This window comes from Pleurotus ostreatus (genome assembly GCF_014466165.1).
Source record: "Pleurotus ostreatus strain PC9 chromosome Unknown scaffold_3, whole genome shotgun sequence".
Classification (NCBI taxonomy): domain Eukaryota; kingdom Fungi; phylum Basidiomycota; class Agaricomycetes; order Agaricales; family Pleurotaceae; genus Pleurotus; species Pleurotus ostreatus.
The window spans coordinates 2,885,854-2,913,665 of NW_023503158.1; the positions used below are offsets into that span (position 1 = coordinate 2,885,854).

General features: G+C 50.9%; 8 protein-coding genes across 8 annotated transcripts; 5 read left to right on the forward strand and 3 right to left on the reverse strand.

Annotated features, from left to right (window-relative positions):
* Nucleotides 1–2,661: 2,661 nt before the first annotated feature.
* PC9H_005588 (uncharacterized protein) lies at nt 2,662–3,715 on the forward strand (the record flags this gene model as incomplete). The annotated part of the gene is made up of 3 exons (XM_036775152.1): nt 2,662–3,363; nt 3,417–3,556; nt 3,616–3,715. 3 exons carry the CDS (start codon nt 2,662–2,664, stop codon nt 3,713–3,715), a joined length of 942 nt encoding a protein of 313 aa, XP_036633654.1.
* Nucleotides 3,716–4,244: 529 nt separating this feature from the next.
* PC9H_005589 (uncharacterized protein) lies at nt 4,245–5,750 on the forward strand (the record flags this gene model as incomplete). Its single annotated transcript, XM_036775153.1, has 1 exon — nt 4,245–5,750. The coding sequence occupies one exon, from the start codon at nt 4,245–4,247 to the stop codon at nt 5,748–5,750; it is 1,506 nt and encodes a 501-aa protein (XP_036633655.1).
* A 428-nt stretch (nt 5,751–6,178) lies between these two features.
* On the reverse strand, nt 6,179–6,817 carry PC9H_005590 (uncharacterized protein; the record flags this gene model as incomplete). The annotated part of the gene is made up of 4 exons (XM_036775154.1): nt 6,179–6,274; nt 6,332–6,439; nt 6,494–6,642; nt 6,691–6,817. 4 exons carry the CDS (start codon nt 6,815–6,817, stop codon nt 6,179–6,181), a joined length of 480 nt encoding a protein of 159 aa, XP_036633656.1.
* Nucleotides 6,818–9,603: 2,786 nt separating this feature from the next.
* On the forward strand, nt 9,604–10,248 carry PC9H_005591 (uncharacterized protein; the record flags this gene model as incomplete). The annotated part of the gene is made up of 4 exons (XM_036775155.1): nt 9,604–9,730; nt 9,783–9,931; nt 9,988–10,095; nt 10,153–10,248. The coding sequence occupies 4 exons, from the start codon at nt 9,604–9,606 to the stop codon at nt 10,246–10,248; spliced, it is 480 nt and encodes a 159-aa protein (XP_036633657.1).
* Nucleotides 10,249–13,011: 2,763 nt separating this feature from the next.
* Nucleotides 13,012–15,098, forward strand: PC9H_005592 (uncharacterized protein; the record flags this gene model as incomplete). The annotated part of the gene is made up of 10 exons (XM_036775156.1): nt 13,012–13,365; nt 13,415–13,458; nt 13,515–13,596; nt 13,649–13,716; nt 13,779–13,793; nt 13,849–14,144; nt 14,201–14,310; nt 14,365–14,547; nt 14,609–14,896; nt 14,949–15,098. 10 exons carry the CDS (start codon nt 13,012–13,014, stop codon nt 15,096–15,098), a joined length of 1,590 nt encoding a protein of 529 aa, XP_036633658.1.
* An 85-nt stretch (nt 15,099–15,183) lies between these two features.
* PC9H_005593 (uncharacterized protein) lies at nt 15,184–16,839 on the reverse strand (the record flags this gene model as incomplete). The annotated part of the gene is made up of 13 exons (XM_036775157.1): nt 15,184–15,243; nt 15,298–15,387; nt 15,444–15,543; nt 15,611–15,635; nt 15,694–15,729; nt 15,789–15,810; nt 15,862–15,889; nt 15,947–15,965; nt 16,020–16,060; nt 16,109–16,365; nt 16,422–16,575; nt 16,628–16,641; nt 16,693–16,839. 13 exons carry the CDS (start codon nt 16,837–16,839, stop codon nt 15,184–15,186), a joined length of 993 nt encoding a protein of 330 aa, XP_036633659.1.
* Nucleotides 16,840–20,201: 3,362 nt separating this feature from the next.
* Nucleotides 20,202–21,964, forward strand: PC9H_005594 (uncharacterized protein; the record flags this gene model as incomplete). The annotated part of the gene is made up of 3 exons (XM_036775158.1): nt 20,202–20,408; nt 20,470–21,892; nt 21,942–21,964. The coding sequence occupies 3 exons, from the start codon at nt 20,202–20,204 to the stop codon at nt 21,962–21,964; spliced, it is 1,653 nt and encodes a 550-aa protein (XP_036633660.1).
* A 1,075-nt stretch (nt 21,965–23,039) lies between these two features.
* PC9H_005595 (uncharacterized protein) lies at nt 23,040–26,255 on the reverse strand (the record flags this gene model as incomplete). Its single annotated transcript, XM_036775159.1, has 13 exons — nt 23,040–23,087; nt 23,142–23,317; nt 23,381–23,503; nt 23,555–23,731; nt 23,783–23,894; nt 24,798–24,881; nt 24,941–25,012; nt 25,055–25,135; nt 25,221–25,288; nt 25,346–25,407; nt 25,452–25,674; nt 26,075–26,098; nt 26,147–26,255. 13 exons carry the CDS (start codon nt 26,253–26,255, stop codon nt 23,040–23,042), a joined length of 1,359 nt encoding a protein of 452 aa, XP_036633661.1.
* Nucleotides 26,256–27,812: the final 1,557 nt, after the last annotated feature.

The following is a 27,812-nucleotide window of genomic DNA, read 5'->3' on the forward strand; positions in this document are numbered from 1 at the left end:
AGCCCACCTTTTCGTTCTCTTTCCCATGTCTCTGCGAGACTCCCAAGCTACGTTTCACCCGCTGGCCTTGATGGGGCAAGTTTCTGTGAGCTCGTTCTTTACTCCCAATGCTTCACTGAGGTCCTTGAAATATCTTTCGGGTTAGTGATTTGCTCCGCCATTTATGCAATCCAACTTGAAGTTGGGATATTGATAATTTGCCTCCACCCGACAGTCGCTAGCGGTAGCTTATTTGTTAGTCGAAGCTACTGACGATTCACCGCCCCATTGCGAAGATAGAGTTGATTCTCGGCAGTTGGTTGTACGATTATCCCCTCACTATATCTGACGAAATGGACTCGGTTTGGTGAGGCCCATGGAGTCTCGGGAAGGTGTTGTATCTCCTCGTCCGCTATCCCGTCTTCCTTGACATCTCTATGTCAATATATCGTAAGTTTTCGTTTTAACGTGCTTATCAATACCTGATACACCGGATAGATACCACCCCTTCTGTAATTCCGGAGATTTGTGCACTGGTGTTCAACCTTTCTGGGGGTGAGTGCGTTCGCGCCGTCGCTCATGACCACGTATGCCATTCACGATACTTAGGCGCTTTCATGTTCGGAATTGTCATGGCTGAACGTATGTCACTATTTCTTACACGCGGGCATACTGAGTTGACAGGATGTCAGCGATCATGGCTGTTCGTATCTGGGCGCTGTGGGGTAACTCGAGAACCATTGGGGTCTTTTGTGTGTTTGCACTCAAGGGCCTGGTATGTGAGTTTCTTCCAAACTTACTCTCGTTCCAACTCAACATAATCGGCTGACACGATGTTTGCGGCGTGGCAGTCGTTGATACAACTAGTATCGCGCCTAACCTCCCCGGTTATTTGCGGGTCCTGGAAGCAGAGTGCTGTACGTCGGGCAGTTATGCCTAGCAGTTTACGAAGTGGGTGAGCGCGGGTTCGATTTTGTTTGTCCAGTGACGCGTTTCGAACTCCCTAGTGCTCATGGGATTGTTATTGACGAAGGGGATCCGAGATTGTAAGTTCGATCGCAGTATCGCGAGCCTTGCTGATACGCGTCACCTAATTCGTCACATATCTACCGGTTTCCTATACACGTTCTATCAGGACCAACGTTCATATCTTGAGTTCTATGATATTCATAGCCAAGACCCTTAAGCATTGTGTATTACGTCGTACTTATGCGTACGTCCGCCCTTGCAAGCGTATTGAACACCTAATCTGCATCACCAGTGATATCGATCGGCAACGCCGTCACTCTGTCAGCAGGGCCCGTAAGTTACCTCCCGCATGAAATAATCTTCGCCTTGTATTTAAACTCTATGTATCCAGCCCGAGGCGGCAACTCTTCATCTCGTATGAACGTCTAACGTTTTCTATCATTTTGCCTAGTTCACTTAACATATTGACAGGCCACAATTAACCCTGCATTCTGTCCCTTCCACACGCATGATGCTCCGCCTCCGCAAAAGTCCTACGAGGCGGCCCCACCGCTCTGATGCTCCTCTTACCGTCAACCTCTCAAGCCTCTCAGCGTTAACGTCCATGCGGACTCCTTGCCCGCCCCGGTCAGTTCCAGTGCGTCCTCTGACAAGCGGGAAAGCACCGAGATGGAGACATGGTTTCAAGATGATGTTGCTGGGCCTGGAGTATGAACTCTTGCTGTCGTGACTTGCTCAAATGCGCGGATTCTTTGGACTCGGAAACATATCACCACTATTGTCGAAGCGTGCATTGAAAAGTAAGTAATAGGAAGAGTGCCAAATTTCGTCGCTGATGGTCTGCCAAATTTGCATCTGGCTCTCAACTCGCGTTGGTAAAGCAGACAACTCCTTCCTGACAGGAATTTTTCCTTATACTCTCTAATCCTTCTCCTTCTCGTCTTCGTCCTGCTTTGGAGTTCACTGAGAGTGTGAACAGGGCACCCACTGACACGGATATCTCCAGCACGTCACGTGGCACTCCTATTCACTCCTATCCATCCCTTTTGTCTCAACCCAGCATCACAACACGTCGTCTCTGTATTGTCTCAGACCGCATTATCTCTTATTATCAACTCTAGCTGTCACAAAGACCGTCTACGCTCGCTTGATCAAATACTCAAAGCTTGAGCTTCACCGTCCCAATCTTCTCACTTTCCAGTCCGGACCTCACAGACGGCTGGTCCATTTTGCTCCTCACAATGGCTATCTCTTTGTTGAATAGCAACACGCCTCTATGCTGTTCATATTACGAATTCAAGCACTGCCATTCCCCTTCACAACTCTTCACCAGCTGCCGCCGAATCACCTAAATTTCCTCTCCGCACCAATTCATTTTTGCCACCGCCAAAACCTGCCATAAAAGTAAATAACCGAATCTTGAAACCTCGCGCCACTTCCAATCCGTTACCTCTCTGCCACCCCAAAATTTCCTTTTCCATCAAAACCTACACCTACACCAATCCGCCCTCGTCGACTGGTCTCCCAACTAGGCACTGCACGCATTGTTCGGACAATGCAGACACGCTCTTTGATTAGCTGTGGATGGGTGGCATCTGGGCCTTATAAGCAGACCGTGCGGATGGGATGATTCCTCATTACCAACTACCAGCTCACCGCTCAAGCAGCTAACTAGCCTACCTTCGCATCTCTGTTTACCGTCCATCCAAGATCATGAACTCGTCATCTCTTGCGCCATATATGTACCAGCCCTTTGGGGCCGGGACTCAATACGAAGAGGGCCTGCCCGACTTCGGAGGATACTTCGACACCCTCGGTACCAACCCTCTTGGAGCTATCAATCCCACCGCGCTTCGGTATGAAGTTAGCATGGAGGCTATTGCCCGAGAATTGGACTTATACCCTCCTGGAACTCTCCCGCCTCTTCAGGAACAAGCTTGGGAAGGCCCCGTCCTTCCTCTCCTGCCCCCTTACAGGGACTTCAACGATCCCGCTCCCCGCACTGTAGCTGAGGACGACCAAATCCCTCCCGAACTGCAACAAGTACTGGACGACTACGCTTCCTTCAACCATACGTGGACGCTCAATTTCGATGGCATGGACGGAGTCGCTCCTTGCGAAGAACAACTCCCACAACCGCTCCCTCCGTTTCTACCGTCTGCTCCGTCACTTCCGGCCACTGGTCCCACTTACGGGGTAGCGACCAAGGGACGCTACTCTGGCATGTACGTTGAAATCCCAAAAGCCTTGCCACCGTCGGGAAGGATCACCAGGAGCATGGCCAAGAAAGATACGCCGGAGAAGGTTCAGAAGGTTCACAAAAAGGTCCAAGAGAAGGTTCAAGAGAAGAAGAAGACCCGCAGTTCGATTCAGAAAAAGGCATTCCACAGATTCCACCAGAAGAATCAAAGCAAGGTACGCATTCACCTCTTCCTCTCTGACATTTGTCTCATTGTACGACTGTGTAGGATGATTATGTTGTGCGCTGCTTCTGTGAGAAATGCCACGAACTGATTCAGGACACCGCGTCGAGTCGTGGACGCCATGACAAATACTACTGTCCCTTTGGAGAGAAGTTTGTCCCAACGTGCCCGGACTGCCATGAGCCGTAAGTACTCCTCCTTCCTACGATGATACATTCGAATACTTACACGTATTCATGTTTAGATTTGCCCGGCTAGACTCCGTTGGTCGGCATCAAAGGAACTCACGCGCGGCGTGTCTTGAGACCCAACGCACCAAAGGGCTGCTTCTGTCGGACGAGTAAACTCTGAGATTTCAGGACAGGCATGCTATATGGTACAACTTGGATATCTTCTTTTATATATATATATCACAGCCCTACTACTTTGTAAACTATCGAACATCCCTTCGCTTTACTACGATTTATAACATATCTAAACTATCAACGTCAACCCCAAGACCCTTCAAGGAACCCTTATTGAGTGTGGGATAATAATAGTGAATGTGAGAACAGAGAGTACTGATTACATTTTCAATTGTGGCGCCTCCACTTTTCGTCTCTGTTCCTGAACCTGAGGTACATTCGTTTCGTTGTTTGACCGATACCTGCCTTGACCTTGAAAAATCTATAGCTCTTATGCGGCTCATACATGAATATCTGCCTTAACTCCCTGAAATACTGCACTTCTTTGCTCACAAGGCCAGCGTTCACGAAGCAGCGCCCACGATGGTTCAGCGTATCATCATACCATGCGCGCCCTCAGAAGAGACATGAGCCTACCCTCAGACAGGCTCATGCGCAGCGCAGACTCCAGATTTCGAAGATCTACTCCATGCTCGTCCATCTAAGCAAGCGAATCCAAGACCTTGAGCACGACCACATTCAACTAGAGAAATGGGTAGTCAAGCGGCTCTCTCCTGAAGAATTTACGGAAAAGTACTTGCCCAGAGCGTACGAGGAGGCCATTCGTTTCTTGATGAGCGAGCGATACTACGCGGAGGCGGTTTTCTTGTACAGACGGATGCTCGACGAGGGCCTTCTTCCTTCTTCGGCCACCAACTCTACTGTCATGGCGCTTTCCGTGGCAGCGGCCGGCGCTTCTGGATCGGATTTGCTCAAGGCACTAGAAGTCACGCTGACCGACCCTCAATACACGGAATCAAGCTTACTGCAGCTTTTAGACTTCCTCGCTAAATTATCGTTGCCGAGCACCCTTCGTGTGCAGGTTGCACGTCGATTCGTTGACTCTCGCCGCGCGGGTTACACACCCTCTATGGCACTTGTCACGAGATTGGTGATGCTACAAGCGAAAGACGGGCTGCTTCGCGAGTCATTAGATTGGATTGCTCGCGGCAACGATGACGAACGTCCGGTAGCCACAACCCGGGAAAGCGGCCGCCTCTACAAGCAACTTCTCTCACATCTGAAGACGACGAATCCCGATGATAGTGGAGCTGTAGATATGATTCTTTCCCACATGAAGTCCAACAAGGTGCCCGTTAGCACCAGCGTTTTCAACATGCTTATTGCCATGCAAGCACGGCGCGGCGCTGCATCCCAAGCCTTCTCCCTCTACAATGTTCTCGTAGAGATTTCGAAATCCCAGCCCTTATACCCTGATTCCTTCACCTTCGGAACACTGTTTTCACTTACCCAATCCCTCCGTTCGCCAGGAAACCGCAATGCACGTCGCCGTAGATTCAAAGAGGCCGCAAATGTGCTCCCACCACGCACTTTATACCAACACTTACTGCACTATGGGAAGAGAGACATCAGAACCCATGTCGTGACACTATCGATTCTCAATGTGGCGCTCCGAACTTTCCTGACTATGCGCGACTACGCGGCTGCTTTCGTCGTTGTCCGGACCTTCCCAACTCTCCAATTGCACCCCAATCGTGATACATATTATATCGTCATGAAGCTTCTAATGGACCGCATTCGTTACGACCTTTGGCAAGCCAGGAATCTCAATGAGGCCCGCTGGGGCGACCACATGCTAGGAATAAACCCAGCAGATGCACCAGCCATCACGGTGGACGACAGCCTGGCCGAAACAGTACTGGCATTCGGAAAGCAACCAATTGGACGCCCAATCCGTATGCCGACTCTCGCTCAAATCGACAACGAGGAAGAAATACCAGCAGCAGACGCTTTTGACGCGTTACCCCTTGAAAGGATACTCAAGAGGGCGATCCTTGCAGACGTGATGCTACATGGTCATACTGTGGCGCTATCAAGCTCGGTCTCTAGTGCTATCGCTCGGGCGAAGGAGGAGATGGTCACGCCTCCCGATATCGTTCTCAGGAAGACAGACTTTAGGCGGAAGAGAAGATGATGAAAGGTGGCCAATTTGCTGGGTGAAGGGTTTGCCGTACTTTCGAGCTCCATCTTGTATTGCGCAGTAAACCCTCTCTTCCTCTACTCTGTGCCAGACCTTCTGCCTTCTCGATCGATCTGAGAAGAGTCTAGAGTTCGCCAACGCTGTCCAATGGAACTCGATTCTGATTTGCTCAACTACTGCGCTTGCTAAAGTTTCTAAACTCCTCACTTGTTCCCTCAGGCAATGTCACTCGAGTACAAATCGCGCGCAATAAAAATCAATTCAAGATAAAAAGATGAGAGATAAGTAGAAGGAGCAGAACAGATTGAACAAACTACGAGCCGGCCTTTTCGGATGCGTCAACTAAATTATCTCGTCCACAATCAGACGCGCTTACCGAACTGCAGTCATTCGTTTACTTAATTTGATACCGCTGCGTGTGATTAAGCGTAGTTGTTAGCCAGGCTAGCCTCATCGAATTCGGCCAAGTCGAATCCCCACTCGTTGACCAACTGGGTTTCGGTGTCGTTGGCGATCCCCTAGCGTGGGCAGAGCTAAGTTGGATAAATACGGGTGGCGAACTGCGAGTCACTGACCAAGTACACCTTGCCGAAAGTGTCGGCCTTGAACTTGTCGACGCAAATCCCATTCTTGTGGAGGAATCCGGTGATGGGGTTGGGAAGGCAGTTGACACACGAGCAGAGCTAGGGGCCGATAAATCGTCAGTCGATTTCGAGTCTCATCGGGATGATACTAACCTTGCCCATGTCCATGCAGGTCGGGATGCAGAGAGGGTTCTTTGCAGCGACACAGCCAGCGAGGCAAGGGAGAGCGGCGGCGACGGCTAAGCCGCAGGAGAAGAAGCTGCATCCGCTGGATGCCAATGCATCGAATGCGACGGGCCCATCTGCAGAGGATCAATATTCGTTGTCGAGCGAAGTCATAAAACCCTTACATTCATTCCTAATGGCGACCTCGAGCTCCTGGGATAAGCCAGCATGGAGGGCATCGTTTCCAGGTTCGACGGCAAGAACACTACCGATGAAGGTCGAGACGGCGAAGAAGACGGTAGAGAAACGCATGGTTAGAATGATAGACGAGGTTGCCTTTGCTGGAGAGTATGCTGAGAAACAAGTTGTCTGAAGATGTTTTCTGGGTTGGTTGACCTCCACTTTTATATGTTTCCCCTGTGGATATTCAGCATCATAGAAAGGCTGTTTGGTATGTTATGCGCTTCTGTTTCCCTTTCTTGGATTTGTTTGTTAGAGGAGATTTTCTTACGCCGGGCAAGGTACGATGTCAGAATTTCATGCCGATGGTATGCACATTCGCCGCACATAATCGTGAACCCTCTGGTTGTACCTTCATTGACCATCCGAACAGGCACCGCCATGGAAATCTGCCATTTAGGAAGTAAGTTCCCTCTATTTTTGGTGCGTGCCTGGCAGCTCATCAATTCCCACACACAGTTCTGCTTCGAAGTTCTTCGACGAACTTGGCTACTCACTTCAACTATATCATTAATACGTCTCACCTCCGCCCGCTACTCTCACGACAACAAAGCCGGCGCAACGAGTACTCCGACTTTTGGGCCTCGTCGCCGCGCATGCCTGACATTTAGGTGTGTGGGCACTGATCCGTAGTGAGCTTGACTCATTACTGCGTTGTCCCGACTATTGCCAACCCAGACCGTGCTCATCTCATCCTATTTCCACAACCATCTATCGCGGAATAAAACATCTCATTCTGCCGGGTTCATTGATGCTCTCCGCTGAACCTCCCTTTCATACTCGGATAAACAAGATCCCGACTTCGTGCCTGCAACAGCCGTCCTCCGGTACACATACTGGTTGTTCCTGGTATGCTTTGTGGACAGTAGGACTCAAGGAACCATTCTGGTAGCTCATGCGATGTGCACCATCTTATCGTCAACTTCTTCTGGGAATCCTTGGGACATGAATGACCGCTGGACTTTGCCCATATTCAGATTGCTCCCCAACCTCCATGGACCGGTTTGGTTGATCGCAAACGCGAGCGTCCCATTGTACGTTCAAGCCTTGCCCATTTTGCGACGCTTATCAGCTGCCCCAAGTATCATTCCTTCCGTTTGTTTATACCGCTAGTGGGTTCAAGCGGGGATGCAGCTTCGAGACAAACTAGTTGCATACTTGTAAGCACCGAAGTTACATGTCTTCCTTCCTGTCAATACGGGCAAATGATCTCGCGGCTGGAAAATGGTTTTCCTTGGTAGTTCTTCATCAGAGGCAGTTCTCTCGGATCTACTGGTTTCCTGTTGCATTGACATGCCTTCGAAAGTCTGAAACATGAGCATTTACACCCATGCCAGGTTAAAACCAGACGAAGAGGACGGCAATCCCTTAGGGAAGCAAGTTCAGTCTTATACGGCAGCAACAAACAACTCTGCCGGTCCACTTGCATTCTCACTACGCGTGCCCTCAAGGGTTTCAGCAGACGACAATCAATACAGTCAATACGACTCACTCCTTTGTCCCCCTTATGGCAGACCCCACGGCGATCGCTTGCTTCGGTTCGGACGTTCAGACACTAGGCGCTGACACCACAGAAGCCAGAAGTCTCCTAGCCGAGCCCATTAAAACCTCAACCCGTGCAAGCTACGTATAAGCTAGGACGAAAACGAATTCGAACCTATACAAGCTGTGCTTGAACCAGCATGTAAAGTCTCTCGCTCCCACTGATTGATTACGTTGTGTATTCAGCCGTTAAATTAACGCTATATAGATCCCGCGTTGTAATTGTGTCCAAGCCAAGGACTGGGCCCTTTCGCCATATGACAAGGGGTCTTTGCTATCACATTGGTGTAGCCATTTATCCTTGCAAAGTGATATCGTTGGCCCCCTATGAGTTGTTCGTGACCTGCCTGGAGCCGTCGTCGAACCGACAGCTTGATCTCAATATCCTTCGGGCGTATGCTCTCTCCCCGAGTCTACTCATGGGATCTCATTCCCCGCACATACCTCCATCCGCGATCCATCTATGTACATGCTTTCGCCTCGGCCAGCCCGGGCCATGCCCCATTCATCCATCTGTAAGGCCCCTAATCAGGTCATGACACAGACGCTTACCGCACTAGGTAAATACTGCCGCATCCGTACATCTTCATCTATAACCTGATCATGATCTAAATCGTCCTTAAGGGCTTGAAGAGGCGTGAATGCTTTTCATGCGTCCGCACGAAACATGGAGAGTTCCGGACTTGCACGAAGCGAATGACCGACTCCGCTTCCATTCACAGGCACGACCTTGGGACAACACATACCTTCCATGTCCGAGGTACCAATTGTAGACCCAGCGTATTGTGCCTATTTTAATTGTATGGCATGATTAGGCTGACCGCAGGCACAACCTCCAACTTCCCTGTCCAACCAGAATTTACCACAGTTGACATCGATGCTCTGGAACTGGTCGGCGATTCTATTTGACGACTTTGAGCGTACAAGCAGTGACGTTTGGGTATGCGGGGCGCCCATCTCAGTGATCGGCGGAGGTCCCTGGTAGCGGTGCCGATTGTGGACTTACTTCCCATATCGCCGACGAGATCTCACGAAGCGCATTTGGCAACGGAATGCCTGGAAACGCGAAAGAGTTGTGGAATTTTGGACGTTGAAGAATCCGCACGAGGCTCGTTCGGAACAAGCTTTGCCCGGCGCAAGACAATCTCCTCCAACAAACAAACCCGGAAAGAGAAGCAGAAGCACATAACATACAGCACCACAGAGGAAACGTATAAAAGCTGGTCCCAGACAACCCAAAGAGACATCTTCAGACACCTCATTCCTTAGCAAAGTCCAGCAAAACAACCTCGTCTATCATTCCAATCATTCCAACCATGCGTTTCTCTACCGTCTTCTTCGCGATCTCTACCTTCGTCGCCAGTGTCCTTGCCGTTGAGCCTGGAAACGATGCCCTCCATGCTGGCTTATCCCAGGAGCTCGAAGTCGCCATCAGGGATGAATGTGAGGCGCCCATCACTGCGGGGCACCTCGTTCGTATATTGATCCTCTGCAGATGGCCCCGTCGCATTCGATGCATTGGCATCCAGCGGATGCAGCTTCTTCTCCTGCGGCTTAGCCGTCGCCGCCGCTCTCCCTTGCCTCGCTGGCTGTGTTGCGGCAAAGAACCCTCTCTGCATCCCGACATGCATGGACATGGGCAAGGTCTGTATGATCCTGACGAGACTCGAAATCGACTGACAATCTATGGAACCTTCTAGCTCTGCTCGTGTGTCAACTGCCTTCCCAATCCCATCACCGGATTCCTCCATAAGCACGGGATTTGCGTCGACAAATTCAAGGCCGACATCTTCGGCAAGGTGTACTTGGTCAGTGACTCGCAGTTCGCCACCCGTATTTATCCAACTTAGCTCTGCCCACGCTAGGGGATCGCCAACGACACCGAAACCCAGTTGGCCAACGAGTGGGGATTCGACTTGGCCGAGTTCAATGAGGCTGCCCTGGCTAATAACTACGCATAATCGCATGCAGCGGTATCGAATTAAGTAAACGACTGGCTGCGGTTCGGTAAGTGCATCATGTGGTGATCTGATGAGCTTTAGGCTAACATACCATATGCTTAGGCCGGCTTGCAGTTTGGTCATTTCTGTCCTTCCTCGTATCTTCTGTTTCTATTTTATGTCAGTCTTTAGTTTACATTCGAATCGATACACCTTGCGCGCTATTTGGTTTCATTCGTGAGGATGAATCAAGATGTCAACTGCTTCCTCGATATATCCTTAGCCCTTCTATTCAGCAAGACGAACGTAAAATGACAGAGCGAGTCCAAAAAATAACAAGTATCCCACTGCAAGAAGCAAGTTAGAGAAGGGCAAGCATTCGAATAAGGCCTGCCAAACACTCACTGAATTCGAGCACGTAAGCAGTATCTATCGACTGTCTTAAATGAAAGGATACGTGATGCAGTCGCCTACGTGTATGTGGTACACTGTACAAGTACATCGTTGCCCCGAATAGAAAACTCAGCAGTGACTCGAAGCGTCTCCGCCGATAGCAGCGGGGCTAATCCATCCCTCAACCTTTGTCTCTCCGGCTTCAGGGCCTATCATATCCAAGTCCGAATCAAGCAACGCCCAGAAGCTCAAATCAACGGTCTGCCACGCGCCATCGTATAGCTGCAATGAGAAGCTGAGATAGATCTGTATACCCATAGCCTCGGGGCAACAGAGTCGATCCTCGTACAATGGGAGTAAATTGGAACTTGAGCGAGAGCCTACAAAGCTGGTTGAGCAATGGCAGGTGATGGCATCATATATATATGAGACATACCTCCGAGCAGGGTAAGCTGTAATGACGACTAGAGTGCGCGGAGAGCCTGTAAACACACAATGGGCGGCGCCCTTCGCTGAGAGTAGGCTTGTTTCGGCATCGTTCCAGGGCTGGAACAGAAAATATACCAAACGCCAAATGCTCTAGGGTGGTGGAACACTTCGAAAGGATGCAAAGATATTCGGCATCCTCAACAATATCCTTCTATTGAGGCGCAGCTCCCTAAATTTGGAGTTAGAGACAAGACATAGGATACCCAAGCCGTAGGCTAGCTGAATTATCAGCTTCTTCCGAGGCATCTAGCTGGTGAGGTGCAGGGTGCGCAAATTCTTGAATCGCTTGAGGTAGTCTAGCATCTATTGCGGGGGGAATGGGTCGATTCCCACCCCACGACATAGTGATAGTATGAGCTCATGTACTTATCGGCAGAGATGGAGTGCTTGGAGATGGAAGAAGGCAAAGTGAATGTGGAAGATTGTGAATTCGTCTATGTCGATCGTGTGGAAGATGTGAGGACGACAGATGCCATTCCATGCCCGGCATGTAAGTGAACATGCAGAAATATCCGAGAAAACCTGTGCCTTCGTTCTCGCCTCTTCAATATGGCTTTGATCTTCTACGAAATCAATGATATCGCGAATCAACTCGGTTGGGAGCTACGTCCGATTCATCGAGTCTTGGGTCGATCCTTGTAGCACGCTTTCACTGATTATTTTTGAATTCAGACTTCAATCGTTATCTAGAGTGTCAACGTTTTTACCTTTCGAAAGAAATTGTGGTCGCTGTTAGACAAACGCTGAGGCCTCAATGCGGTGAACATTTAAGAGGTTACAGGAGTGTCAGGGACAGCAGAGCCTACTTTTTATCACCTGACCAGAAAGTTCGACCGCGACTTGAAAACGTCCGAGTCGGCGCGCCACTCAGACCTTTCGAAGTCCAACACGTCAGGACTTCCCAGTTCAAGTTACCTTAAATCTACATAAGGTAGCACTACCTTGGCGATTTTGCGTCTTTGCACGAGCACGAAAATATGACGGGTCCTAAAAAGTCGACACCCTGGCGGGTAATGGGATGGTAACAACCAGCGAGGGAGTGAGTTTGCGCACGGAGACGATGGTAAGTTGTTCCATGTCCCGGAAACTATACACTAGAAGGGGGGTGCGTCGCGAATGGCGGCCGTTGGCCTATTTTCCAATCAAGCATTGGTGTTGAAGAAAGTTTCATGAGCCTTTTATACTGCAGCGATATTATCCTTTACAGAAGAGAAACTTGGGGTCCATGTGGTCGAGACCCACGCGTGCGTAGCGCCAATGTGCGTCGCAGTGAGTTATAGTTATAGTTACCATCATAGAGTAGAGCTTAATGGACTCTTTACGCTGGCTTGAGCAATGCACCGTGGCCGTCAGGTACTTGTCACGGCGAATCTGTTCCTTGTTTCGCAAACTACTCCCCACTTCACTAGTTTTTCTGGGGCGTATGTCGATTTCTTCCATGTGTCTTGCATGAGACAGTAATGTTGGCCATGCTGCAAGAGTACTACTTGCCCCGACTCATTCAGCATGATCATCACGTCTCCATGTGGGATTATTTCTGAATGACCTCCCGACGGCCTTTCCCCAGTCATTGTACTTGAAGTGGTGTGTACTTCCGTTGGAACCGAATTGATGCTACTTTGATTGGATATTGAATGTCCATATAGGTGACTAGGACCCTGCCTGGCGCCCTGGCTGCCCTATTCCCACGCGACCTGCTCTCGTGGCCACTCCCTCCAAGCTCTTCCTCGGAAAGCCTCCAGATATGCCAGTTAGATCGCACAAACTTGATTATACTTTACCACGTCCCGTCGGCTGATTAGGAGGGATGCCTCCGTCGGAATGGGACGTGCGATCCCACGGGCCATCAACGTCTTATAGCAAGCTGTGCTTTTGGCAACTCCTTCATTTCCTCTCTCAACAATGCCTTTGTCGCAACTAGGCACGACTGACGTTCTTTATCTACTGGGAGGTGCATGGACAGTCTCTTATATCGTATCAAGGCTGCTGCGCCGAGGTAGCAGCGCCACGACACCGTTGCTTGGACCGCCATCGCAGAGCTGGCTTTTGGGCAACAGAGCGCTGGCCGGCGTTGACAACGAAGTCCCAATTTACGAGCAATGGGCGAACCAGTACGGCCGTGTGTTTCAAATCGGGGGTCCATTGGGATCGAGTCGAGTTGTACTCTGCGATCCCAAGGCAATCGCCCACTTCTACTCGAAGGAAACGTTCACATACGTGCAAACGGCCTTTGCGAAAATATTCATCGGCACCTTCGTAGGTCCAGCGGCGCTCTGGTAGCTTCTGGCTAAGCACTGTTTGATAGTTCGGACGTGGTTTGCTCATGGCGGAAGGAGAGAGCCACCGAAGGTAACGACCCTTAGCTCGCTTCTGTGCTTATGTCAGACTCACGAGTGGCATTCCAGGCAGCGCAAAGCGTTGACGCCAGCCTTTAGCAACGCCGCAATCCGTAAACTGACAAACGTCTTCTTCGACTCGGCGTACAAAGTGTGCAGCCCCGTTGCCGAGTACAAAATGCATTAAATGATATTTTTTACAGTGCAAGGCCATTTGGGATGGTATGCTCGAGTCCCACCCAGAAGGTGTCGTGATCAATGTCCAGCAGTGGTACGTGTGCTTAGGAACCACATCACGAAGGGGGTAGAGTGCTTACATCATATCTGATACAGGATGAACAATATTGCGTGAGTGTCGCGGGCGCAGGCAGCCTCGGAGAACCCCAATTAACATCCATTGTAGGCTTGACAGTATCGGTATCGCTGGCTTCTCTCACAATTTCGGGCAACTCGATGGCAAGACCTCTGACGTCGCCAATGCTTTCAATTCTTTGGGCGGAGACGACCGCAACATTTTCACTGCGTTCATCTTCCTGCTCAGCCCTTACTTCCCCTTCCTCGCGACCTTGCCTACGAAACGCAATAGAGTCATGAGGAAACTGAGGCAAAGCCTTAGCAATATCTCCGACGAACTTCTTGAGCGGACACGCAAGGAAAGTCAAGGAGGCGTTGAAGAAAAGTCTATCATAGGACTTCTAAGTAAGTCTTTTGGCGCCTCGATTCTCGATCAAACGCTCATTGTTCGTCGATATCAGTCAAGGCTGAGAACGCCAAAACGGACCTGACTCTCACGCAAGAGGAAGTGCTGGCGCAGATGAATGTGCTGTTATTGGCTGGGTACGAAACCACGTCAATCAGTTTAACAGTGGGTGACTTCTTCACTAGAGTTCAATGACCCATATAATATATTCTTTCACAGTGGGCACTCATCGAACTCTGTCGATTCCCGGAGCAGCAACGAAAACTCCGTGACGAACTTCTCTCGCAATTCCCCTCCTCTGATCCGACCTGGGACCAACTGATGACCACCATACCCTACCTCGACGCCGTTGTTCACGAGACTCTTCGCATGCACCCGCCGCTCGTAACGACCACTCGTAAGGTAAGACTTCGCTCGACGTGCCTTAATCGAGTCAAGAAACTGAACCTTCATGTAACTTCAGGCCGCCGAAGACGACGTGGTACCCCTGAGCGCCCCTATCGTTACTCGCGATGGCCAAACGGTCTCCAGCATTTCCGTCGCCAAAGGTACGACAGTCTCAGCCCCAATCCACCTGATGAATCAGGCCGAGTGGCTCTGGGGCCCCAACGCCAGAGAATTCTACCCCGAAAGATGGCTTGAGCCCAACTTCGGAGAGAAGAACGACGTCCAAGGACATCGCCATCTCCTCTCCTTCGTCGATGGCCCACGTACGTGCCTGGGAAAGAACTTCGCGCTGGCGGAATTCAAGGTTTGTGGCTATAGTCGTGATAGAGTTTGTGGAGACTGATTGGCATGCACAGGCTGCTCTATCGGTTATCATCCGTAACTTTACCTTCGAATTCGAGGGCCCTGAGCCCAAGATAGAGAAGCACATATCCATTCTTCCTCGACCGAAGATCGCCGGGCAGGATGGTGCTAAAGTACCACTGAGAGTGCGTAGAGTAGAATAGATTGTACTTCTACATTATTTGGTTTGTATAACTATTAATACCTTTACACACGGACTTGATGTATCTTTTGTTTATGCTTCTGGCGCTACACGGGATGTTGGTCAGACTCCGTGCAGGCCCGGGCTTGATCTGCTCGGGTTTCGTACTACAATGATAATCAACACCACTGGAGGTAAGAATAGCAGAAGCGGCGCCTCACCTCATCATCAGCCGGTGGATCAAATGTCGTTGACGTTGATTGACTCGTTTGACTCGTCGGTGAACCGCTCATTCCGATTGGGATTGAGGCCTATGTACCCACACCGCTATTAACAAATCTGCGACCATGAGAATGATGAGACCTACCTTCCCATGGGCGAATTTAAGCCGAGTTGGAGAAGTCTGAGCATCTAACCGCAGAGACACCCCATCAGCCAATCGCCGGAACACAGTCCGAGCGTTCAAGCTAGACATTATCGAGTCAATCGATAAGATGGATATCAGGCCAATCAGGCTTGGGGCGATGTACTTACGTTGCTAGCAGCGAATTGGAGAAGACTGGGGTTGCGATCAGTCAGAAAAAAGTTAATCTACACTGACGGGGAAAGACACGTACTCCGAGCAAGGCACATGTACAGAGCCACCCAGACATCTTTATTTTAAGCGCGATGTCACGAAAGCAGTGCTAGGTTGATGATGCACGGGACTTACAGCTATCAGTCATGGTCTCGAACTGGACACACTACGTCAGTACGGTTGCTCCGGAGTAAACGTGACTACGTACTAAGATCATCACGGCGAGGGTGAGCATGCTGTTAAGGCGTCATTCAATATACGTGTCCCGATATCTCAGGCGTAGCCCAACAAACCTTGTTGCGAGCCCGGTTTCTAAGTGCTTGATGAGCGAGGCAAGCAAAGCAGTAGATGGTAGAGAAGACTTACGCAGTGTCATCAGTATGATCCTATCAATCAATTTGGTGGTCCTACAGGACGATAAGTGATATATCTCGGAAACGGATTGTCTCGCTCACCGTTCGAAAGACGTCTTTCTTTCCCAAATCAAATGTGAACATAGCAATCCAGCGACGATTATATCGACAGCAGCTCCGACGACCAAACACACGGTGACCAACCACCCCCAATTCTTCTCGAATTCAGAGAGGGTCTTCGTGATCAAGTATATTACGACAGCCGTCGTGAGCGCGAATCTGGCCAAGGACAGTAGATTGCAGAAATACGCTGTCCTCCAGGCCCCCGTCAGACGTCTTGCTCTATCGGTGAAGAACACCTTCCAAACAATTTGTTAGCCGACAAGACAACATGTATACAATGAAACCGTCGTACCTGGACAATGCAAGCGATGTATCCCCCTAGAAGTGTTTCGATGGATATGCCGATGGGCGTATGCACGAAGAGTCGTTCTGGGTGGTCGTACCAGGATATCGAGATCGTATACAGGTAGTGTAGCACGGATATGACGTGCCCCAACTCCAAAACACTGTAAAACAATGTTCAGGTTCAGGTGGAGTACAATCAGGGTCGATACGCACGAAACAACAGCGACCTATGAACAATGTTCAGCGGTCTAGGCATCACTGGGTCCGGGCGCACTCACCAATGCTTTTAGTTGCCAACGATCCTTTGGAAAATTGGAATAATAGAGATATAGCTGGACGGTGTAAACCCCGAACAGAAAAACTGATACGGCCGATCCAATTTCAGCTATACTGAGCAGGTTCTTTATGGCCTCTACATTGGACATGTCGAGCGATTCTCGCAGGGATGAAGAGAGGGCGCTGGGCGGTGATTAGGTCCTTGAAAGGAGCGGGGTATTACAGTACGTGGTGGTCGAGACGAAGATGCATTGAAGGCGAATTAAGCTAGATGGTGCAAGGCGATGATTCGAGTCCCCACGAATGTTTATACGTAACTCACCAAGACTGCAGCATGTGGTCACCTGAGTTAGTAAAGTGCGGCGTCAATCAATTGATCTTCGAGGGCATTACTTACCGTAGGGGGTTATCCGACAGCCACGGCGTCTTATGAGGCGGTCCGGCGAAAGCCTCAAATGCGTCGAGGCAATTGACCGGGATATAATTGTAGATTGGGTAGCTATCTTTAAGCAAGGATGAGTCGACTTTGCACAGAAGCTTCTGACTTCTCCCGGTGGCGAGTGGCCATATGCCTTGGCGGTGTGCCATCTTATCGAGTCATCGTTGTGTAGCGGTCCTAACAGAACGCAAAATCATGATCATGCCATGATTGAGAAGAAACGGTCCATTTCAAGCAAGGCCACGTCCACGCAAGACCAATGCCGAGAGCCTCCCTATCATATCCCCAAGAAAAGGTCTGGGAGTTCCTCAACGCGGGGTGACAGTGTAAAAAGTAGTCGGAATACTTACAAGAACGCCGGATTCTCGGAGCCTAACTTACTGCCATAGTTGGTACTCCGCCTAAAATCGATGAAATGAGCGCCCTTCTTCCCCAACCACCATCATATCTCCAGCAATTCTCACTCGTTTGTGCCGTGTCCTGGCTCAGACTCATCGGAATAAGTAGGTTGGTCAAGCCCAGCCTTTCTCTGAAATTTCCGCCGCTAGAGACGACAACTTTTCCATCACCCGAGGATACAGTTATTAGGACGACCTCACCATTTAAGTTCTCGACATAGCGCGCCACTAGACGTTGCTGAGCACATTACTTCGGAGAGCTTCCCATGTTCTACGCGAACACGACAGGTTTTGGGAACAGTCGCAAGGCGTTAGATGTAAAGGCGCGGGAAACCGTCTGAGTGTGGATAATCCATCTGACATTCGGGACTATGGTATTTCCTACGCTATGATGGTTTTCGCACAGGTCACAGACAGGGTGGAATCGGGACCAGGACAAGGACGGCTTCAAGTACATCGCACTCCCTTCTTCCTTTTGCCTCTGCTTTCCGCTTTGTCGATGCGGCTTGCGAGTATCGTCTTTCTAAACACCGAGCCCAAGAGCTACGGCGTACGCTATGAAAAGACCCCGCTACGATGCTTTGGCACGTACTGGGTAAGGAAATGCTTGAGTCCCGGGACCTACTGCCTTCGCACTACTAGACTATCCATGTCTTTCTGCTGAGTATTCTACTTGCTTCAATGCGAGGCCTCTGTTTTATTCTATTGTAACAATGGAGTTAGCTGTGCCATCTCTCTGGATATAAGATTCCCCAATCCTGTTTTGCGTCGTGATATTTAGTTGTGAGATAAATGAGATGGGGAATGTGTTGTGTTCATCAGTAGAATAGCACATCCCTCAGGGGCTTGGAACGGCTTGGTCGATTTTGGATTGGCTTTGCCTCCGCGCACAAAGCTTTTGTGGTCGCTTCCAGAGGGTAATGGGCGTGGATATCTCGATCTGTTGTATGTTATGTCCGTCAGCTACGAAATTTAGGCAGATTGTCAACTATTGTGGCAAGCAGTATAATGTCCAAGCACCGGAGGTGGAGAGAGTGAGTGGTATCAAGGACCTTAGTACGTCTGTGCTCGTATTTCTTAATCTAACTCGCATTGGGGCGGTGAAACCTCGGAAGCATTTTGCATGCCCATCGCGTCCAAGTTCTTGTTGTTTAATAAATCATAATTCTACGTCCTAACCACTGTCTCTATAGATCCACAGCATTCACGTTCATCCAGCAACATGCTTGATTGAGAATGAAACTAGCTTCTAGCTGTGCTGAGTTTAACGTTCAAACGTTCATGCACGCATGCTCTTCACTCCGGTCAACTGCATAGCTATGACCGTATCCTAGTGACGGAACTATCCGCCGTCTCCTCATCTATCCGTGTAAAACGAGCCCGAAGTAGGTCATGTTTACGACGGAATGATTAGTGCAATTACCGCATTGGCATCTTCACAGCCTGTTAACTCGGTGTATGATCCCTGGCGTGCTGGCTGCATAGTGACTTCGAGCGGTTCGAGTAGTTTATTTCTCCGTGTGGAGGGCATCGCGAGGACTTTTGGGACACTCTTTCGAGATGATGGTAGACCTTCAGAGCTTCAAGTCGTTCTCCGAACAGAAAGTCTGAGACTCGGAAAGGCAGTCAAATAGCACGTGACAAGTCCCACAGTTATACCATTATTCTCACACTCAGTAGTGACAGCTTCCCTTCCTCCTTCGTTTGGTCCTTCATGAACCGTTGTGAATTTGGTGAGTGTCATCCATACAATCGGGACAGCGGAGCCCATCCAACGCTGAGTTACCTGCGTTAATAGTGGCCCATAAACACAGTGCAATATGCCGATTCAAATTTCCTCTATTTATTAGGGAGACTTTCGCACACGAGGACGCCATTGGCTCGTTCTTTAATGAGCGGGCGAATCTCAGCGACTGTTGGGTTATCTCGGAGGCATTGCGATAATGTCTCGTTTGCTTTGGGCCGCGGTTGGCCGATATACTTGTCGAGGTATGTTAACCTTGACTTCATTTGACCAACTGAACAGACGCACATGCACAGCCAGCACCCTTTGCAATATGCTGCAGTGGACACCGATACCTGCTACAAGCATCGCATTTTCCATAAGATCGTAGTGACCGTCGGCGTGGTCTACTATCTAGGGTGCCAACTGTGTGAGCAAACACAACGACAGGAGACGCTCGGTGTTGGCTGTTGCTTTGTCGTGGAATGATAAGCACGACTGTTAAGAGGTGGAGATCCAGATCTAACATGTTCGCCATCCTTCTCGAGTCCTGTACGCGTCCATTCTCCCTTCGACACTGACACAGCACCATAAACGAGGAGAAGGAGACACGCTGCCCCTATTGTCCGTGGGAATATAAGTCCCGTGCCAAAGACTTGCTTCTCGAAGCTCCGTTTGAAATCCAACGGACCTATCAGGTCCGTGCGTGCGTCTATTATCAACTTGCGTCCATCGCTCCCGCCCACGAAACCATCGACGATCCGAGGAGTCCAGCTGTCTATACGTACAGCTCATACACGGGTGCGTCCAATGCGATGATCTCTGCTATCACGAATGCGATACAATGCACAGACGCTTCTTGCTTTACAGGCCTTTCACTTTATATAGCCGTGGAACCGCCCGCGAACGTTCGTGGCCACTGCAGTCGTTGTCGGGAACGCTGGGTATATGATGACTATGGATACCGCGGGGCAGTCGAGTGCTTCACCCACCTACAGTGCCCGGCAAGGCGAACAGGGGGCCTCCTCCCGCGAGGAGCAGACAACGACCAGCCCCATCACGCTTGGTTCCGATCTCGTCCTAATGACTGCGAATCAGGATATCCGGAGCCAGATAGAAATTCTGCAGCGAACTATCACCCTCGTGTTCTGGTACAAGGTCTGTACTTGATGATTGGTCTTATCAGAGGTTAAATAGCCTCATACGTGCCCGACGATAGCCCAATACCGAGCCACTCCGTCTGCAACACCCCGTACCCACTTTCCCCTTGTTCCAGCTCTCCCGTTTCCCCTCGCTGACCACCGACCTCGGTCTCACGCCCACCACGTACCTTGACACTTACAATCGCGACACAAGGCAGTGGGATCAACATACTATCAGTACCGTACGTGTAATTGATGGACACCCGAGGCTTCTTTACCGGATTCGGAAAACCCTTCTTGAAGCTCTCAACGACGACGAATGTGTGGGATTGAAGGAAGAAATTGAGAACCAGTTGAAGCAACGATCTGCATCAGCGCTGATACAATCCCCCGCTACCGTGCAGTCGTCTCCCATGTCGCCTACTTCTCCGACAAGCGACGATAACTCGGAGGCTAAAGCGAAGGCCCGGAGCCCCACATTGAAACGGGCAGCCCCTTCCAGCGCACCCGAGACCACAGGACCACCTACCAAATTCATCAATACGGACGGCTTCCGTCAACAGCAACCATATCCTGCTTATCTATCCGCTCCCGCCCAGAATGGCTCGACGGCTTCGAAGTCGAAGGCCCCCGCACAGGAACAATCACCCCCTGCGAATACTACCAACGCAGATAGTCGCCCAACCACCGCTTATCCCCCAGGGAACGAGCAAAGCCAGAGCCCCGCTAGTCCTACTAGCTCTCCACCCCAATATTATAATAATAATGTCAACCGACCTGGGTCCACACAGTATCTCTACCAATCTCCTGCCCAATACAATGCTCCAACGTCTCCTTCCGCCGTCCCACTTCCTTCGTATCTGGTTCACCCACCTGCAGCGGCGCCGCTCATCCCTTATCACCCTCATCCCCCGCTGAAGCGCTGGCCCAACGACTACACCGTCTCGGAGCTCTCGAGCGGGTTCCAAGCCATGGAGGCCTTGGTTCACCAAACCCCCAACGGTGGCGCGGCGATGACCCAGCGCATGGCGTTCGAACGCGTCTTCGGGAGCCGGTACGTCAAGAGCACGGTGTGCAGGCATCGTGGTGTGTGGCGCAAAGCCCCGCAATCCCTCCGCGACGAGTTTGAGGCGATGGGCGAGGACGAGCGTGCGTGCTGGGGCGAATTCGTCAGGCGCGTCGAGGGTAGGCCACCTGGACGCATCAATGGACCAACGCTCATACCGGTCCATGAACTGCCCTATCAAATGGGTTCCCAGCAAACTGTCAATGGGTCGAGTCCACCCGGACAGGCATCAGGCCATCCACCCGCAGCCAGCAGTCCAGCGAGCAATATCCCCAACGGCGCGAATCGCCATCAGCCGGAAGAGGAAGAGGATGATGATTCTGATGAAGGCTCGAGTGGCCAGGAACCACCCATCATGAACTCGCTGCAGTTTGCAGTTGATCACAATAGCACTTCGACTCATACCCCGACCACGGTCTTACCCGCTCAGAATAGTGCGCCTCTTTGTATTCTCTGAGTGATCATATACTAACGGGTGCCCAGCCATCACCGTAGCAGGGAAATAATTCGCCGCGATGCCCGTTCACTACGCGCCACTTCGTCCGTGTATTTCTATTGCTGTTTTGTTGTGAATACATATTATGCCTTCCTGCTCTAGAGTCTGCGCTGCTGCTATTTACGATTTGCTTAACCATGTAACGGTCATCAATTGCCGGTAGTCTTGTACGGTGAGGTTATAATGTACAGTCTTTGGGAATTGCGCAGCGTGTCTACTGAATACGTCGTTTGGGCGAGTGGCGCAGGTGAGTTAGTGCGGGAGGATTTCATTGTGTTGCACGCTGTGCAACATTGTGTTTTGGCACATGAGACTTGGTTTGCACCGGCAGAAGCATGAGGATGGCTACGTGCGCTCCGAAGATGATGCCGAGGTATGTCAGCGGGTCAAACGCAATGTGACCACGTCCCAGGGGCACCGATGCACCTGAAGACCTCGGTAGGCGGTGGGGCGAGGTGGAAAGACCGATGTGCCGCCCGAACAGCGGTCGCTCCATGGACGAGTGTCGCAACCAGCACCAGGGCAGGAACAGTACCTTCGGAACTTGGTTTGTTAATGAAGTCCAGAAGTAGTCGATCACGCATTGTTTGGTGCGGTTGATTCCCAAGTCCATCGGCGTCTCCAGCACTCGAACTCTGCCCCAGACTGCAACAGGGTCTTCCATCCATGACGGTGCACGCAACGTCATCAGCCATTCACGTCATTCCATCGACCCTCGCAACGCATCACAGTTTCCGACGTTTGAAGCAGGGAATACTCGCCAATGAACGCGAACAAGATAGCTCGTCCCACGTCCCTTTCCCTCTCTAACACTCGTACTCCATATGCGCCAAATGCCAGCAACGTAGACGCTGCCCATGGCCATCGCAAAGGGTAATCTGCATATTACCCGTCATGTCGTCGTCCGGTCCTTTCATCTATGCACACGCCCACCCAGTCGACCCCCCTCTCTCTTCCTCGAGCCTGTCTATGCGTGTGCTCAGCGTCTGCTGTATTCGCCACTCTTTCCATTCAAGTTCTTACCCTTTGGCTTTCCTTCCTTCCTCGTGTTCGTCTCCCTCCCTCGCTAGCTGTTCATAACTGGATCACGATCGCGAAGACAAAGGGAAGCGAACGCGAAAGGAACGCCGAACCTAGAACGAACATGTCAACCAAATACAATCATCTTGAGCGAACTGAAGGCGTACCGCAGCGAACGAAAGCGCACCTCCAATACTGCTCATGTCGCAGAGAGGAGACACGACACGACACATGCGCTGGAGCCATTGCATAACACCCAATCGGCTAGGCGACGGGCACATACACAGTGGTTGAACGGCGGCGGTATGCCCATCGCGTCGACGGGCATTCACGCTGATGTAGCCTGCAACAAGTAAGGGAAGGTGAGCACGCGATGATCCGAGTCTTCCTGCGGCTCACTGCTTACCATCGTCGGGTTTCATGATCAGGTACACCAAGTTCCCCATTGAACAGTGTTGGACGACGGCGATGACGACGGAAGAGGGAGGCGAGCACTGCATCTCGGCGTTGTTTGCCGACGACGACGATGCTGGTGGGAGTGGGAGGTGAATGAGTGAGTGGGAGACGGAGGGAGGCGTACGATGGAGGAGGTAAGTGAACGACGAGGTTGATGACGGCGACAACACTGGAGGGACGAAGATGCAGGAGAGTGCAAGCTGAAGGTGGCGCAATAATCTGTCGACGAGACCCCCATGAACGCCAGCATTGCGCGCGCGAGGTGGGCGCCTTCGCCTCTCTATGCACACCGACGTACCTCCTATAGCAGGTACTCAGCACGTCTCGAATGCGTAAGGAACACACGACTCACCGGCGCACCCGCTTATCCGCTTCTGTGTTTGCTGCGTTTCGAACTCGCTGCGACTTCCACGGTTGCCCCATTCCACACCTTCACGCTTCCCCGAATACACAATTCCACCGTTCTACAGCGCCGGTCCCGACGCGCAGGAGCGCCGTCTATGCTCGCGAATCACAGCCTACGCCACTGTTGGTGAATACACGATGCGCCTGATGACGGTCGGCGCGCCTCACACGAGTTCGTCTTTTGTCAGCGCTGTGTTGGGCTGATCGCCGTGTCCGTGTTGGGGATAAACAGGAGTCTTTGGGCTGGCGTGCGCGTCTCGGAGCGCTCAAACGTTTCCGCGTCCACGGCTCAAGGGGAGTACGAGTCGGGGTTGAAGATTGGAACTTGAAACTTGAAGCTTGAAGCTTGAAGTCGGCTCGGGCTCGGGCTACGTTGGGCGGGTGCTACGTTGGCGGGCGCGCAGGGACGAACGGGTGCGCGTGGATTGTGTAATCGAGGCAGTCTCGTGCGAGCTGAGATAAGGCAATACGGGACGGTGTGGGATGAGGTGAGGTGAGCTGTGTTACGAGCGTCTGTTTTTCTTTCGTTCTTTCGTTTTCGTTTTCGTTGGATGTGTCTTTGTATGTTGGCACTCATGGTTTCGAGTTCACTCAGGCTTCAATTAATGACTCGGCGTTCACACTCGCGCCTCGCGCCCCACGGCAGGTTCGTCTACAGACGGTGCATCGTCAATATACGCTCGTTGGACGGCCGTCTCATTCGCCCATTCACTCGCGCCAAACATTTCGCGACGATGGAACTGTGCCGCGTACCATGTCGCCAGTACCCACCACTCCACAAGTCCACCATCATGTATCTAGCCGGCCGAGCAATTAGGCGGAATCAAAACCAAAACCAAAAAACAAAACAGAATGAGGATATATCTATAGCAATTTGACGGCGGCGTCAGCAATGCGATGCAAGGAATGGATTCGGTGGTTCAGGGATAGTTCAGGGATAGCTCAAGGTGAGCAAGACGTACCGCTGAGATAACGCTGGGCATCAAGTCGGTGTATTGTCCTGGGTGTTCCTGTGCGCGTGGATGTGGAGTCTGCGAAGTCTGCGTCTGGGGAGTGTGAGAGCGAGGTAAGTCATGGATTGTTTTCTTGGTATCAGATAACTCACTATTCCGATGTCGTCTAGGGTGCAATGGATACGACGGTCAGGCAGACGCGAATGAGATACGGCGAGTCGGCGCTAGGGTTGCCAATGATCCCAACTAGCGAGCGAGCATCGCACCGAGTCAAGCAACCGACGGCGAAGGGCGGCGCGGGATGATGATATGAGAGATGTCTTTGTGGTGGTGGTCGTGCGCAACGACTGCGTCGAGACTGCTAGACGAAGGGGCGGCGGCAAGTCAGCAATTAGTTATATATCAATCAGACGTGTAAAGAAGTAGACGTACTGGTACGTTGTACTGTGCATCGCCGCTCCCGACGTCCAAAATTCTACTTTCGAGCGAAACCTGTATGTCTATGGAAGAAAATGATGAGTACACGAGCTGTCAGAGTTAGAGAGTACGCTGCTTACACGAGAGGGAGATGTCTTTGTCGTGGTGGTCATGCACCGCGACGGCCGTCTTTGAGCGAATACTGCAGCGGCATCGTCGGTAATATCCTTGTGTGCGTCGCTCTACCAGTGGACGGACAGGCGAAATGTTGTGGGGGTGCCAGATGTCGGGCAGTTTCTGCCTCTTGACGGCGTCGGGGTGATGGCGAGGGATGCCGCAATGTATATTTGCTTTTTTGCTTTTGCGTGATAGTTGTCGTTGGGTACACCGTTCGGGGACGTTCGGCGACGAAATCTGGGCAGGGCGACAGTCAGTGTGGGCTCACTGTACGCAGCATCGTTTACCACGACTGCGCACATCAGCTGTAATCTGAACATATATTATATATTATATGGGAGTGCCGCCATTCTGGGAGACATGCAGGGGACGAAGGGAATATCTTGGGGGTGCCGAATGTCGGTGAGCATTCGATGTCTTGGCGGCTTGGTGCGATGAGAGTCAGTTCCGTTGCTTCGATGTTTGAGTAGGATGCATGCTTACCTGGAGAATCACGCCCCTCTTAGCGTCACCTTGAAATCCAAGATCCAAGGGCCATGCGGAAACGAGATCTAGTTTATTGAGTTACTCTGTAGAACACTACTCTCACCGCTTCATCGACGTCTAAGATTAATCACGGCCCAGAGTCAATGAGATCTGTTAGACTCCGAAGTCACTTGCATCAGTGTTGATAGCTCATCTGTGTTACTTACTGATGGATGCTTCGCCAGGATTCACTATTAGAGAGACTGAGAGAAATTCAGCACGACACAATGAAAGCTTACAATTAAGCAGTATGCCATGTCGGATGGCCGAGGTAGCGAACCGTCGAATTGGCGGCCAAGGCAAAAAGGGGTTGACAGGAGATGGGGGGAGATTGTCGATATCGCTCATTTGAGCTTGAGGAGAGTGAGCGAGGGGAGAGAAGACGAGAAATCCTGTTGATAGTGGAGAAACTCAGTAAAGGATGCCCCCGTTATATAGAAAAAGACCTGGTCATAGCGTAAACAGTGTTTTCGTTCGTTTCCGCGTTCTAGGGCTCGAAATAAATCGCTCGAAAATTCCATCATGATGGTTGCGACGTCCGGAGGTAGTAAGGCGCCCAAGAATATGGGCGCTCGCACTAGCGAGCGGGTACCTAAGTTTTTTAAATGAGCTTCAGGGAGAAGAGTACGATGAGGAGAGAATGATTGGTTGTGAGATCGGGGCTTGTTCCTTGCATTCTGCATCTCGGGGGGCCAGAGCGACTTACCTTACTGTCCACTAGGTGCCACCTCCAGCTGTACTAAGTAGTCGTACCACGATATTCCTCCTATTATGCTATAAAAGAGAGCATATAGAAATTGCAAGGTTTGGGGTTACAATGTTGATTGGGCCCTGAGTTGTATGTGGGGCCGGTTGTACTAAGGGCATGGTAGTGCAGACTCATAGGCCTGAATGGCCCTAAACCGCATTCTGGGCATCTGCATCATCTAGAAGGGGAGGAGGGGGTAAGTGCAAGACTCTGCAGAATGTGACTCAATACTCACCTATACAGAGCAGAGGAGAACCAAATTTGGGGTGAGATTATACTTTTACCTCTAATACACCACTGCAGGTTCTGTCAATCACGATTCGATGCGCAAACGAGCAGGGAGAGGGGAGGAGGATTACAACCTAATCGGGAAGTAAGTGACGTTTTGCCGCATTAGGAACATTGATCGGTGTTCAAGCGCTTACCCACCCTTTCTCTCTCACCACGTCAACTGCCTACAATTTGTGCCCTCTCTCGCACCATGGAACCCTCCTCCGTAAGCGGCAAACAGCCAAGAGACTCCATTTTGACACCTGGAAGGATCTAATTTGTGCTGCCACCACATCTTTTTCCCCATTCTTTGCGTCTGTTCTAATTTCCGCGCTGTTTCCACGCAGAATCTATTCTAGTAAGCTCACCATGCTACAAGACTGTTTTACGCAATGCCTCTACTGGTAAGTTACTCTACAGACAGAGGAATTGTGGGACTTACTAATCCCCTCAGTTTGGTGTGCTTCCCCGTCCTGGTCGTCGCAAACATGTCAGAATGCTCCAAAATCTATGTATGCCCTTCCGCAGAGTGTCCAGTTCGACCTTACTTTCTCAAACTTTGGCCCAGCGCCCTCGCATCAACCACTGAATCGGTTACAAAATCAGCGGCCACTCTCTTGTCCCCCCAAAGCTGTTTCATGCCGCACGGCAGCGTAGAGAAGTCATGAACACGAACAACATGTCAGAATTCATTGAAAATTCAAAAATATTTTTGCAGGCTTCCCACGAGAGGCCCTTCCTATTGGCCGTTGCTACGATTCACGTTTAAGACTGGTGCTTACCTTGTTGTAAATTTGATGCCAAATTGTCAAGTTTTTGACCTTCTTGTGATTGGCCCCTTCTGTTACGATTACAGTGCATTGCATAATAAACTGGAGGTCATTGCG